This window comes from Lampetra fluviatilis, chromosome 35 (assembly GCF_964198595.1).
Source record: "Lampetra fluviatilis chromosome 35, kcLamFluv1.1, whole genome shotgun sequence".
In the NCBI taxonomy this organism is placed as follows: domain Eukaryota; kingdom Metazoa; phylum Chordata; class Hyperoartia; order Petromyzontiformes; family Petromyzontidae; genus Lampetra; species Lampetra fluviatilis.
Window position 1 is genome coordinate 10,621,827 of NC_136309.1, and position 14,289 is coordinate 10,636,115.

At 48.4% G+C, this 14,289-nt stretch overlaps 1 protein-coding gene across 1 annotated transcript in view; it reads right to left on the reverse strand.

Annotated features, from left to right (window-relative positions):
- LOC144944611 (BAI1-associated protein 3-like) overlaps positions 1-13,986 on the reverse strand; it is a 48,638-nt gene extending 34,652 nt beyond the window's left edge. The window contains exons 1-7 of the mRNA XM_078872926.1: positions 13,645-13,986; positions 8,805-8,912; positions 7,897-7,959; positions 6,856-6,922; positions 6,116-6,278; positions 4,871-4,915; positions 2,148-2,216 (exon numbers count right to left, since the gene is read on the reverse strand). Of these exons, the coding sequence (XP_078729052.1) occupies positions 2,148-2,216; positions 4,871-4,915; positions 6,116-6,278; positions 6,856-6,922; positions 7,897-7,959; positions 8,805-8,912; positions 13,645-13,776 (647 nt within the window). The 5' untranslated portion in view covers positions 13,777-13,986. The remainder of the gene's footprint in view (positions 1-2,147; positions 2,217-4,870; positions 4,916-6,115; positions 6,279-6,855; positions 6,923-7,896; positions 7,960-8,804; positions 8,913-13,644) is intronic.
- Between the last annotated feature and the right edge of the window lie 303 nt (positions 13,987-14,289).

Below are 14,289 nucleotides of genomic sequence, written 5' to 3' on the forward strand. Positions count from 1 at the left end.
TCTGGGCTGGGGACTCACAACAAGTTTGCGTCTAATTGTGGCGCCCTCCCCCATCGGCCATTAGCGGTGCTTCAGGGTTTTACCTCCTCGTTTGCCGAACCACATCCCATCCCCATTAAGTAATAATTACGACCTTTTTGGTGGCTCAGCTGCTCTGGTTGTTGCTCGCACCAACGTTGGATGTCAAGCTGCTTTGTTGGTGCTGCAAGAGTTGCACGAAGTTACGTGGCCATAACTTCTGCAGCCAACAGGGGCGTTACATTCACCGTAATGTAAATGTTATACAACAAAAACAAACTACGTGAATCAAATGTTGAGTTTCTGAGAACGCGTCGAAATGTGGGGGTCGGGCTAAATCGTTTGCGAGCGTGATGCCCTGTGTGATTTTGGGGGAACAATATTTACGTTATAGCCGTGCCCTAATCTCCTGTAGGTCCGGTGTGTCTTTATTAAGCATCCACAGTGTTGACGCTCAGCCACGGGACGCTCGACGTTTGTAATGGGTGACCGAGCCGTTGGCCCACTCACTCGAGAACAAACACAGATAAGGGTTATTATATTTGTTCTGGATATTATCACATCTTCCACAACATTTTCCGCTTAAGCTTATTTTCTTTTTGCAAAATGCTGCCTCTGATAGACATCACTTGAGGCAGTGTTCTTCACTGGCCTTTTGTGCGGCCCCTGACGTGCAGCCCCCAACAATACACAAAATGTGAAAACACCCCCACCCCCCCCATTATCATCGTGCTGCAGTCAAACCCCAATGGTGGCAAACGTGTGGCGGCCCTCACACTGACGATGTCTTATCGGCGAAAGTGGCCCCCCCTCTGGAAATTCGTGAAAATCACTGCGCAAGAGGGGTGACGCAACATTGCGCACGTGTCACCTGACTGGTTCCACCTGACTGGTGCCGCTTGGTTAAGATGCAATGATAAATTAAAATCCACTGCATAGAAAATGTTTCAAAAAAATAATTCCGCGGAGGTGTGATTTTAGCACATGGACACACGTGCACTATCAACAATGGCAACGGTTATTCCCAGTTAAACATACACACTGAATTAAAATAAGATTTAACAATGCGCATTGCTTCAATCAGAGCTGTTAGCAGTTCCGTTATGGCAAAGGATTGGTGACAACGTGGTCACTGGGTTACGGTGTTTGTTAAGTTATTACACACAAAAGTAGCTTGTTTTTTATATCTTTGATCGCGATGCATACGTGGCCATGTTTTGTTTTAGGTCACGTTACTGCCTTTCGACGCTCGCTTGAGTCCATTTTTTTCCCCATCTATAGATGTTTTTCCCCGTGCACGCGTGGATCCGTTAACTGTATTCTGCCCTTGCTCTCAGCTTTACCAGGCCCTGGAGGAGAATAGCAAAGTTAAGATCGCTCTCCGCAGCACTGGCAGCAGCTAAGCGGATTGGGAGTGGAAACTTCCGGTCCCTCTCTCCCCTCGGAGCTCCCTTGGGGGCCCAGTGCGGGCTCGCTCCGCAGGGCACGAGGGCTGGGTTCTCAAAAACGCCCTCGCTTTTTGACCTCTCCGGGTTTCCCGAGGCTTAGAGGGGAATCCGTGTCCTCAGGGGGGTGCCGGAGGTGGGGGGGGGGACACGCGTGTCGGTGAGTGATTCCTGCCGTCCTACTCCTCGAGGCCAAGGGTCGGGGTGGATTAGGGTTTTGTGTTTTTGGGATATCCGGGGGTATGGTGGGTTCCCATGGTCACTCTAATCCCGAGTCAACGGATCTCTCTTCGGTGATTTGTTGTGCTATCAACACCTCGACGGGGGAGGTTCCCGTTCTCTCCTTTCTCTCGCTCGTGTTTGCTGCATCGCTACGCGAAGCGTACGCAACGCGTATTCCGATGTAGCTCACTCACGCATAGGCTTTGTCGCCTGCCCCCATGGTAGACTGCACCCCGGATTAATTCAGGAACGTTTATCCACGCACGTTGTAAGTTGGCGCGGCATGCACCGCCGCGCGTAAACGTGCCATCTTAATCTGGTGGAGTTTAAGTTTCACCGTGGTGTAATGCGGCAGTCGGTTGTGCCACGTTCTGCAGCTTCGAGGACACGGAGCGGGCGTTGCGCTCGCGTGACGCTCGCCGGCGTGGTTGTGCGCACCGCCCGCCCGACATTCGCACTCACGTCTTGGCGCCCTGCCACGAGGAGATCTTGGAGATGTCCTGCATGAGGGAGGAGTCGTTGTGCTCGTTCCTGGCAAAAGGCGAAATGCGTCACGTGAGACAACAAAACGGCGGTTGACAGAGCATCGCCAGCGGTCCGAACCCTGACCCCAACCCCTTGCTTTGTCTCTTCCCTTGGTGGATATTTATCCTTCTGTGTGTTCACTAGATGATTCTAGATTTTAAGCTTTTGTGACTGCAAGGAATCATATTCTTAGGTTTTTTCGGTAAAGTCACGTAGGTAAAAAATTAAAATTAAAATTAATAAAAGTAAAATAAATAAATAAAAATATCTTGATACAGCAATCGTGCTGTGACGGTTCCACCTGAAGACGGAGGCCTCCGAAACGTCGTGATTTTATTTTACTTTTATTAATTTTAATTTTTTACCTACGTGACTTTACCGAAAAAACCTAAGAATATGTTCACTAGATGCTTTCAATCTTGTTATCCCAAGTCAATTGTTCTGGCTAAATATATGAGTTGCTTCCAAACCAACAATAGGAGCTGCCCTTCCACTGGTTGCACTGACACAACCACCATAGGTAATTGATGCTGATTGGCTTATATCCTTAGGAGAGTTTTATATGCAACATCGTCTGGGATACATTTCTCAATATTTTATGGGTCACTGGCAGCATGTGCCGAGTAGCGACAGCCATAGTGAGATGGACACTGGACGTGGTCCGCTGGGTGTGTAAATATTTTCCGGGTCACAGAACCGACAGAGACCGTCTGAAATTTAGCCCTGAGATTATCTAAGTAAGAGACCTACACCAAGGCAACTATACTCCTGATGCACAATCTCGGTAGGTGCCTGAACAAGCGACTGCATCCTCAACAATATAAACATTGCCTAGCGTCAGCACCTTCACCACTCGTTGCGGAAGGTTGTGGTTCAAACCAGGGCAGGGCTGCCCCTGGTTATCACTGCAGGCTCATTAACCGTAAAATACGTGCCGTCTTATTCATGGTGCATGTTAAGGATGCCTCGTGTCATTTTAATCGGGCAGGACATACATTGTCACGGTCCGTAATCTGAAAGATTAACTCCAAATTAACAAAACACTGAGCTGTGTAGCCCTTTTTCAGAAGGGACCTGACCACAAATAAAAGCTCAATGAAGTGGTTCATCACGTGGAATTTTATAGCAGCCAAATAGTCCTAAAAGCATGGTTCTTAATTACGGAGGACTCGAAGAAAAATCCACCCGACCACGGGGAGAACACGCAAACTCCAAATATACAGCAGTAGGCGTCGAGTCTGTATCGAACCCACGACCTCCTGTATACCAGGCGAGATAGTTAACATCTCGCCACTGCGGCACAAATTACTCAATCGGTACTACACACACAGGGCAACATCGCCCACTGCTGTGAAACTACTGCAGACTGCGTCTGTGAAACGCAGCAGCGCCTTCCGTGGTGACCGCCTTTGCTCTATAATTATGGCACGATTACCGATTGCAGTGAAGATTGAATTACTGCTGTTAGGCGAGCCGGCCCCATGCTGCGTCTCGCAAGCGTGGCGACTGTCCAACTTTAACTTCCCATGAAACGGTGGCGAGGTTGGCGCCAGAGACTTTTGTGAGCGAGAGAGAGCTGCACTCTGCCACTTGACGCCACATCCAGTGGCACGAGAACAATAGATGTGCCAACACAAATGGTGACGTGAGCTATATCGGGCTGCGTTGGCCTCCCCCGTCAGTGCCCATCACTCGCCCCACAGTTTCCCATCAGTGACAAATGTCACCGAGCGGAAGCGGTGCTTACAAAAACTTTGTATCACGCTTAGGTAAATATTTATGCAGACAATACGGACTCTTATGACAATGCTCATTGCTAATACGTCGCACGAATATGACGGAAAAGCGCCTTTCCTGTCAAGCAAAATGTAATTTTTACGATCATGATTATTATAATCTAATGGTCACTTATCTGTAGGTTGTACACATTAACATAATTTAATTATTGGTTTGAGACTGAAGCAGACAAAAGCTTTTAAGAACGTTTGTTTCCCGATTAGTCAAAGGTAAAGGCGCAACCCTTAAATTTCTTGTTCACGCCACTGCTGGCAGAGGGGCCTCCACTGGAGGTGGATCTATGGGGTAATTGGCCTACTCTTTCATGCTGGCCAGACATTGATAATTGGTAGCAGTGCTGAATCAATCTGCAATGCAATTGTGGCTTTAAAAGAACAAAAAAATATCAAATTTTGTGCATTTTTAAAAATCTAATTTTATGCAAAAAAAACAAGACTAGATTTTACCCTTTCTGGCATTCTATTCTATTTCAGATTTATTTAGCGCCCTTTCCAGGGCACAGGGCGTGTTCACCACAGGTACTGCGTGTGGTTAATGCAGACTTGGTGCCTTGCACAAGGGCTTCTGTTTGGTGTTTGAACATCTTAACACCTCCTGTTTTATTGCCAGAAAGGGGTAAAAACTTTTCTTTTTTCATACTTTGATACTGTCAAAAAAGGTCCCATTTTCTCATGGTCCTTATTCACAGTACATATGCTATTCAGATGTTGAAATATGTTTCTCATATTTTCCTTGATGAATGTGTTTAGTTTTTAAAAATGTATTTAATATATATTATCAAGGGGAAATTTATAGGTAGGGCCGTAATGAACAGTTCTGAAGACAGGTTAGATGGGGAAGGTAGAGTAGGTGATGCTGCTTACCACACACACAGCGTCAGGACATCGGTCTTCACATCATCGATCCGCCTGCGAGAAGCAACAACAGTGGTGCAACGCTGTTGTCAGCCGTGTGCCGTGCGCTCGAATCAAGAGCTCAAAACCACTGAAGAAAAAAGCAGGCTCGTTTTAAAGAACAACGCCAAAAATAATCGCACCAGTTCCAATAAAACACGGTGCTGGTGCCGCGGTGCCTGTGACACGTGGGTTACTCAAGAGCTGGGTGCAGCTAAAATAATGAAACTAAAGGATCCTTCAAATGAACGTCTCGGAATGACAGGCAAGGAAATGGCTCGATCGAGCGAGCAGCGCTGGAATTGTGTGAACGCGTTACCAAGTAGGTAAGGGCCAGATATTGAGCGTACAAATCGCAGTGCGGATTTGTGGGGGCGCATGAACGCGACCGCAAGGCGTTATGCAAAACAGCCGACCGTCACGGGGGAAAGTATGCGTCTTTTATTAATTAACGTAATACGGAGAAAGACTCCCTACGTTTACTCAGCCTCAGAATTGGTGTGGTGTGTAAACATTGGCACTGGGGAGACAAAGGCGGTCGGGCGTGGTGTTGGCCGCACCGATTCCTCGCGTGCCGTGCCGGCCTTAATAGATGCTCGCTAACAGCGCTTGCCCCAACAGGCTGTTACAGGCTATGGGGAGGGAGGATCTTTGTCTGTGAAAGTCAAAGTGATCTTCTGCTCAAATGAGCATTGCCGCGATGCTCTTCTGTTTACAGCCCTGAGCCAGTGGGGGACATTCCACATTCCCATGACGAGGGTGATCCTCTTAGAAAAAACTAAAATGACTTCCCTACAAAGTGGTACTCATTTTTATCGATTCAAGAGAGAGGGATGATGGTGGGGAGAGTTAAGCTCCAAACCACGATTTGAACTCGCAAAACCGTCGGATCGCAAGCCGCTGGTTCTACCGCTGGAGTCGCCCCGGCCGGATTTCGTCTCCACAAGGGAACGCGGCGGAGAGAGAGGCCGCTGTAATACGATACGATCGGGACACCCGATGAAATAATCGATCAGAGATTTGCCAATATCGGGGGCGAGGAGGGATGGGGGGTGGAGGAGGGATGGAGGAGGGATGGCGGGGGGGATGGGGGGAAGGAGTGGGAGGGAGGAGTGCGGGGGGAATGAGGGATGGGGCGGGGAGTGGGAGGGAGGAGTGCGGGGGGAATGAGGGGATGAGGGATGGGGCGGGGAGGAGGGAGGGTAGCCGTCGTACATGTGAAAGACGGCGTCCCACACGGGGTTGAGCGTCTGCAGCAGCGTGTCTGTGCGGTCGGGGAGCCTCTCGAGGAGCGACTCGGAGGAGGAGAACTCGCGGTTGCAGCGCTCGGCGTCGGCGCCCAGCGCCAGGCCCACGGTGCAGTACGGATTGCTGGAGCCTGCAGAAGAACAAAAAGATACCCCCAGGTAGCCTTCAACAGACTGTTGGGGCAAGTGCCGTTCGCGAGCAGCACTTCTTTGAATGGCCGGCAAGGCACACGACGGGGGTGGGTGACCAGCACCACACCTGACCACCTTTGTCTCCCTAGTGGCCATGTTCACTGCATACCGCACCAGGTACTCATTCGAGGCTGAGTCGACCTAGGGGAGGCTCAGGACCGGTTCAGATAATCCGTCACTGGTGTTGGCCGTGAGCGGGAATCGAACGCGTGTCGCCGGGTTCGTAGCGCAGCGTAGCGCTCGCCGCTACACTACCGTTGGATCCTGCACGCACAGCAGCAGCAGCATCCACCAGCCATCGGGACCCCGAGGGGACCCTGCCTCTCGAGAGCTAGAGAGGTAGGTAAGGATCGAGGGTTTGTACCCAGGACTGGTTTAGGGTTGTGAGGGGGGCTCTCAGGCAGATGCGATAATTGAGAGTCGGTGCCATTCGTCACAGGGAGACGTGGAAAAATGTGGACGTGCGATCGCAGGCGGCCTCGTGCCACGGCCCTTCTCACATTGTCCACCACTCACCGTCCAAATTTTTGGGTGTCAGGTCAGTGGCCTCAAACACGGTGACCTTCAGCATGTGGACGGGCGGCTGGAGGAGGAACACACAATGACACGCACCGTTCAGCTCGCGCAAAGGACAACGCTGACAAAGGGATTCGCGCTTTGATTGCTGTTTGGTGTTGTGCCTGCACATTAACCAGCGACGAAGGCATTTCAGAGTGGTTTATGTATCCCATTAAAAATCGTGTCCGGCTAAAAGCCACACAGTATCGATATCGATGGTGTTTCTTTTACGGATGGCTGGTTCAAAACCCTCCACCAATGTTTCCCACGTTGTTGCATTGTTATGCTTGATATATCATGAACCGTATTGTCAGCAAATCTTAAACGGATAATCGTGAATCTGAAACCATTATGTCTCCAATATAAACATTTCAGAATATGCTTTTTTTATAATAATGGATGTAAATAACCTGGATAGCATAGCCTGGGTCTTCTGAGATAAGGATATTTAGAAGTATTTGTTAAAGCAGCAAAACCCCTGACCGGTTTCCACTTTTTGAGTATCGTCAGGAGAGTATGGCCTATCTCCAACAAATTGCTGCTGGGTTGACTACAGTTATGGGCAAGGGGTAGATTTTTAGATTTTATTTTTTTCAACAGAAAGGACCCCAATGAGCTCTTAGGCTCTATTTCACGGGCGTCTTGCGACGACAGGGATGTTGCACAGCGCAGATCTTTGCCACAATCGTGGTTAAACTAAACTACTCAAGCTAGTTTTTATTTCACCAGGTAAGGCCCACTGAGCTTTTCAGAAGCGATCTGGTCACAAATGATATCTCAACGAAGTGGCTTATCACGTGGAAATTTCTAAGCAGCCAAATAATCTAAACGCACGTTTCTAATACGAACGCTAAAGACAAAGTATCCGCAGCATGCTAAACATTTTACATTTTCAGCCCTAAATCAGCAGCTTTATAGCTCGTCGGATTCCTCCAGGATAACTAAATATTCTGATTCTAATCATTGATCGTGGACAGTGTCTTGAAAGGCGACCCTCACCTTTGCCATCTCCCGCACACGCTGCACCAGGGCCAGGTGCTCCGACGGGCTCTTACCGAACACCTGCAATGCAAGGACACACACGGCGGGCGGGTGTCAACCGTGAAACAAGCGGCATGGTCTGGCAGAAGGAGGCGAGTGATGGCGACGTGTGTGTGTGTACGTGTTGTGTGTGTGTGTGCGGGTAGGATAGCGGTTAGCACGCTGCGCTATGAACCCGTTGACCCGAGTTCGATTCCCGCTCACGGCCAACACCGGTGACGATTATCTGAACCTGTGATGGGCCTCCCCTCGGTCGACTCAGCCTCAAATGAGTACGTGGTGTGGTTTGTTAAAACATCGCTACTGGGGAGACAAAGGTGGTCGGGTATGGTGCTAGGCACCCACTCCCTCGTTTGCCGTGCCAAACTTCATAGGTGCTCGCTAACAGCACTTGGCCAAATAGCCTGTTAAGGCTACACGGGGGATCTTTGTCTTTGGCGTCGATAGTGGTGGTCATGATTACCTCTTGCCCTCGGCTTGATATTGAATCTCCGTGGGCCCTCGAAGTTGAAGAGTGGGGTTGTCTCTGTGAAATTCGTGTGTCACCTGCCTCTGCTGAAGCCGTGCCACAGCAGCGTTTGGCTAGCCATCGAACAAAGATGGTCACTGCAACGCGCACTTTCAGATGCGCTTTTGCGGCCCTCTTGAATGCTCTTCCTTGCGATATTTGGAAGCCACCGGAACTACGCACATATAGATTAAAAACTAAATTCTTTAGAACGGATTTTTTGTGTTTAGTGTTGTTGTCCTTCCCCCACACCTCCAATTAGCACGGTTGGCCACGTACGGTGCGGAAGAAGTTCAACATACGTGCGTACACACACACACACACGTGTGTTCCTACACGTGGAAGTGTACCACCGTACCTGCTGGAGGAAGCCCAGGAGGTGAGATGCGTCGGCCTGAGACACGTTCAGCTGGTGGATGGTGGAGTAGACCACCTCCTCGTACAGCAGGTCCTGTCGAGACACGGGCTGAGTCAGCCGGGACGGCTCACACCGTGTCAATATCGCGCGTCGTGTTTTGGTTGCAACAATACGACAACAACAACAACAAGAACATGGCTTTTTTATATATCGCGCCTGTAATGGCGTTGCCCTCGCGAGAGGGCATCAGCAATGCGACCGTGATGCACGGTTACTCTAAAAGCAGGACGTGGATTATAAAATAACTCGCCATGCACGGCCATATGGGCAGACGTGGGGTTTCAAGAGCAGATTCTCAAGTATAAAAAAGTAACCATCTTTAGATGTCTGGCTTACATTTTTTAGTTCAAAAATACATTATTCTATTTCACATTTTACATTCAAGTTATGAGTAGTTACATTTCCTCCCTCTAAATTCAAATGACGGGAATTAACAGTTTAACAAGAAAACAACAGTGTGTGTGTGTGTGACTTTTTAAAGTACACGCATCTTCATCAGATATGGTTCTATACATGTTCGTTGTGTCTGTTAAATTCGTTTTTTGTTATTCCAAACAGTATTTCAATCCGTAATTTATAAATATTTTTCAAGGCAAAAAAATAACGCACGCACAATCTAAACATTGGAATACAATAAACATCCTCGTACAGTAACTGATTCCATTACTCAATACCTCGGGGACATGTGCTGTTTCCATAACGGAGAGCGTGACTGGGAGAAGGCAAAGCGACACGCAGTGCGGAGTAAAACAGCAACAACATTTCTCAAGTGCACGCGTTCAGAGGCTGACATCGAATATCTCAGTGTCACCTACTCCAGTGTCTCTGAAGGCCAATGCAACAATACTGAGACGTTTTGAGTCGCCAGTGCGTGGGAATTCACGCTGTGGAACAACTCAGCCAATGCAAAGTGGTCCCTCATTTCTTCCAGAAAATGTCACTGAGTGTCAAGACCATTTTCATTTTTGCGGGTAAGTCCTGCATTGCAATGTTTATCCGCTTAATGAGGTTTTTTTTTGCACACACGTGGGAGGAAGCCAGGGGACCCAGAGGAAACCCGCGCTTTAGATGATGGGATAACACACGCAACAAACCTGCACGGATGGGCTGCGATCTCATCTTCGGCACCGCCATCTCCTACCGGTCATCTCGGGGCCTAAGCCAGTTGAGGCTCTCGCAGTACACCAATCCCCCACCTCGCCCCAACTATCCTTGCGGGTGTGCGCCGTGCACACCCAGGGGACATCACGTCACTAACAATGGCACGAGTTTCTGCTCCTCAAAGCCAAAATGGGTCCCTGCTCAAATGCGTATTGACACACGGGTGGCTAGTTTCCCTTGTACAGCTCGTGAGCAGGTGGTGGAAATTCCACGTTCCTCTACGAAGGTCGGCGAGTCGATTCAGCGGAAAAACGCTGTTGACTTCCTCCCGGAGAAGTTTTTCATCGACCCCCGAGCGGTGATTGGCTGAGTCAATCTTCAAACCAGATTTTGAACTCGCCAACGTTCCCAATTGCGAGCCGCTCGCTCTACCATGGAGCCACCTGGCCGGCTCCGTTCCGAGAGACATGAAAAACACCGTTTACATGAGTGGTCTCACTTGAATTAGAAAGAACGTTGCTTGACCTCAGGCCCACGTATAAACATGCATGGGTTAAGCCACGTTAAAGGTTACAGCTAAGCCCGCGGCACCCGTCCGCATCCACACATTAAACGCAGCTTTAGAGTCACGTTTCATGCTGCTGTTAAAATGCGGTGGAAAATTACTTATCCTTGATTTATAAATGTTACATGCCATCATAGTTTGTGGTGATGAAAGCTAAAGCTTTCTTTAAATGTTTTTCTAAAGCCATTTCAACAAAAAAGCTGTTTAAATACATGACCTCTGCAATACTTTGCCTCTTACGTGTTTTATTAACTTTTATTAAAGTTTGGTCTCAAATGGTTTTGCTAATTTTCAAATGTTCCAGAATATTCATCCACTTTAGAATTCCGTACCTAAACCCCGCATCGATGTTCGTCTTCTGTAAAATTCATTGCATGTGCTAATCAAATACATTAGTGTATTATTTTCATTGACAAATCACATCCCACTTTTGCTTTCGGCTTCACTCCATGAGAATGCACAAATTTCCATTTCGAAGTTTTCAAAGAGCAGTGTTATCACGCTGCATTAGAGAATTGTGCAGGAGGATGACATCACTGAACTACACAATAAGTCACTTTAAATCACTATCATCTTTTAGCCGCACAAGGAGGAAATATTTTTTTTAAAATAAATACCCATAAAAGAACTCTGTGTTACATGTCAGTCAAGCCAAATGTTTCATTTCTCAGAACTGGCCCATTTTAGTTGTTGCAGTCACTGGGAAGACGCCACCAACACCTTACGCTTAATGAGCTCTCGTGGTTTCATCACGGGTCGTGGTTTCATCACGGGTCGTGGTCTCATCACGGGTCGTGGTTAAATCACGGGTCGTTGGCCACACTTGAATCCAGGTTCTCAGCGACTGCTGTGACATCTAATACAGCTGAGCCACCTCTACCAATGATATAATCAAGTGCGTATATAAAGTAAATCTTTAATTAAAGCTTTCGTGACTGCAGGAATTCATATTCTTTGGGTCTTTCGGTAAAGTTCCGTAGATAGGTTCAAAGAAAATAACAAAAAAATGCTTTTTTTGCGATCGAAACGTCGTAGTTTTTTTGTTATTTTCTTTGAACCTATCTACGTGACTTTACCGAAGACCCAAAGAACATATATAAAGTAATTTAATAATACCACCTCCGATGAGCACGGCTGGCTACGTACGGTGCGAAGGAAGTTCAACATACATCATAGGTTTTAATATCTGAGTACACCCATTCATGTATTTTATATACACAGTGCAGCATAGACGTGCATTCCATTTAAATATGCTCACAGTATTCAACAGAGACTGAGTTTGAGTCATCAGCCTTCGTGACTCTGTGCCACAGCATATCCGCCAGGCACATCAATTATATGCCCAGCCCTGTGTCATCATGCCCTCTGCGCTGCAACGTATGTACGTTAAACTTCTTTCGCACCGTACGTAGCCGACCCGCACCTCCGATTCGCACGGTTGGCTACGTTGTGGCGCGAAAGACGTTCAACATACACACACGCAACCGTGGCTTACGCGTACAGAGAGGATTTGGAACTCTTCCTGACCGGAGACCTCATTTTCCTCCGCTTATTGTTCGGCTCCATTTCCACCCACATCACACTTCCCTCTGGACTCTATTTCCCAGTATCCGTTGAGTTCTCCTGCACATGGGCAAATTATACGGAAGCCACCGGATCTCCTCGTCAGATCCCGTCAAGAGCGAAGCAATGCGTGGCCTTTGATCGGTGCTCGCATGGGCGACCAACATGCGCCACAGGTTGCGTATAGGCTGCGAGGGCCATGTGGTTATCAGCAGGCGACAGTTGCAGCAAAATCTATTGTTGTACTGCACTTCTGTGACCCCCCCCCCGCGTCTATGCTCCTCGCTTTCACCAACTAGCACTGACCGGCGCGAGGAGGTATGGTCAATAACCCCCACGACGCACACGTTGGCAATGTGTTGATGAAGGGGCTGTAACGTGCGTACATTGAGTTGTCCTATCTGCAGGTTTAATTGGATTTTAAGTGGCCTTAACATGGAATCAATGACATTAAAAAAATAATTATAATTTATAGTCTCGCTGTTTATTATCAGGTGTCTCTCCGAAAGAACATCTTCTATCTGGCAACAAAACTGACACCTTTTTTTACAAGGAATAATGTTTGCATCGACCACAATACCTGCAGCCATAATGCAAACAAAAAACATAACTTTGATACATATGCACCGTCCTTGAAGTTGATTGGTCCACACCCGAGACAGCTTTCCTTAGAGCCTAGTCTCACATGTGTTGGACCAGATGACGCCAAAAGGCGCACAACTCAAAGACAATGCACCATCAGAGTATGAGAGCTCGGGTTCCAATGGTGAAAAGAGAAGTCATCAAAAAAAAGACAGCGGTTGCAGGCGTTGTCGTTCTATCCTCGCAACTGCGATAACCCCCCGAGGTAACAAACACGTTCACATCACACACGGAGCCCTTCGAGTAAAACACCAGAAGCAGTGGGTGCAGTAGTAACATCGTAATTGTTAAATCAAACGCGAGATCGACGGCCAAACGGGAGGTGCGGTTCAGAGCAGAAATCAACCTCGCGACAAACCAGCCGCGTTTACGGAAAGTGCCACAAATAAATTATGAAAAAAAACCTATTATTTTACTATATAAGGCCCACTGGGCTCTATAACTTGTTTTCAGAAGCGAACCTGGCCGTCAAAAATGATAGCTCAGCATAGCAGCTTATCAGGTGAAAATGTATAGCAGTCAAATAGTCTAAACGCATGTTTTTAAATGTGGAGGGAAAAACCGGAGGACCCGGAGAAAAATCCACACAACCACGGGGAGAACATGCAAACTCCAAATATACAGCAGGCGTAAGGGTCGGGATCGAACCCAGGACCTCCTGTATGCCAGGCGAGGTAGTAAACATCTCACCACCGTGGAAACACCTCACCTCTGTTCCTACGTGCCTTTTTCTGTAACACAGGTGTCACACACAGACCTACACATCACACATCTAACAAGAGAATAAATGTTCATTCAAACCAAGACTGCACGCACACCTTCCGTGCATTTACCACTCGAATCTTTCTCTGAATGCAGAACAAACCCTCCCCCCACCCCCCAAAAGTGCAAACTGCGATCGGAACGAACCTTGTAATTTCGCGGTCCTCCCAAAGCCATCTTGACACCGTTCTCCGCCTTTCCAAAAGTGGGCAATTTCTGGGACACGAATATCTGCAGTTGCCCAGGCATTAATGTTGCCTTTTGTCTCCCTCGCCGCATGCAATTGTTGTTGTTGTATGGCGCTCTCCGTGCTCGCTGGCTGGTCTCGGTCACGATCAAAGTGCTGGAGAACAAACCGCGACTTCGCCTCCGTCGCCTGCCCAGGCAACCTGGCTGCTCCCTGCAAGTTCCACACCACTGTCCGATCCGTCCTGCGTCTGGCGAATTTAAGAGTCGCGGCTTAGGAGCCTGTCCCGATGTCGTCCGTGGATCACCAGCGTGGAGGGGGGGTGTGGGAAGTGCGTCTTTCCTGTTTGTGTAAATAAAAACTTGGGTCCTTATCTCGTGACTAAATCACACACACACACAGATCCCGCTGCAGGACCTCCTACTCCTAGCAGCCAGCCAGCCCCGTCGAGCCGTGCACCAACCACCCCGCCCGCTACCCCTGTCCTGGTGGGAAGTCAAACATCCAGCAGCCCCTTGGTCGGACCACCAATAATGACGGAGCTCTGAAACAAAAGGATACCGGAATAACACCGAGCGGATGCCGCTGCTGCTGTTGTGTTGCTG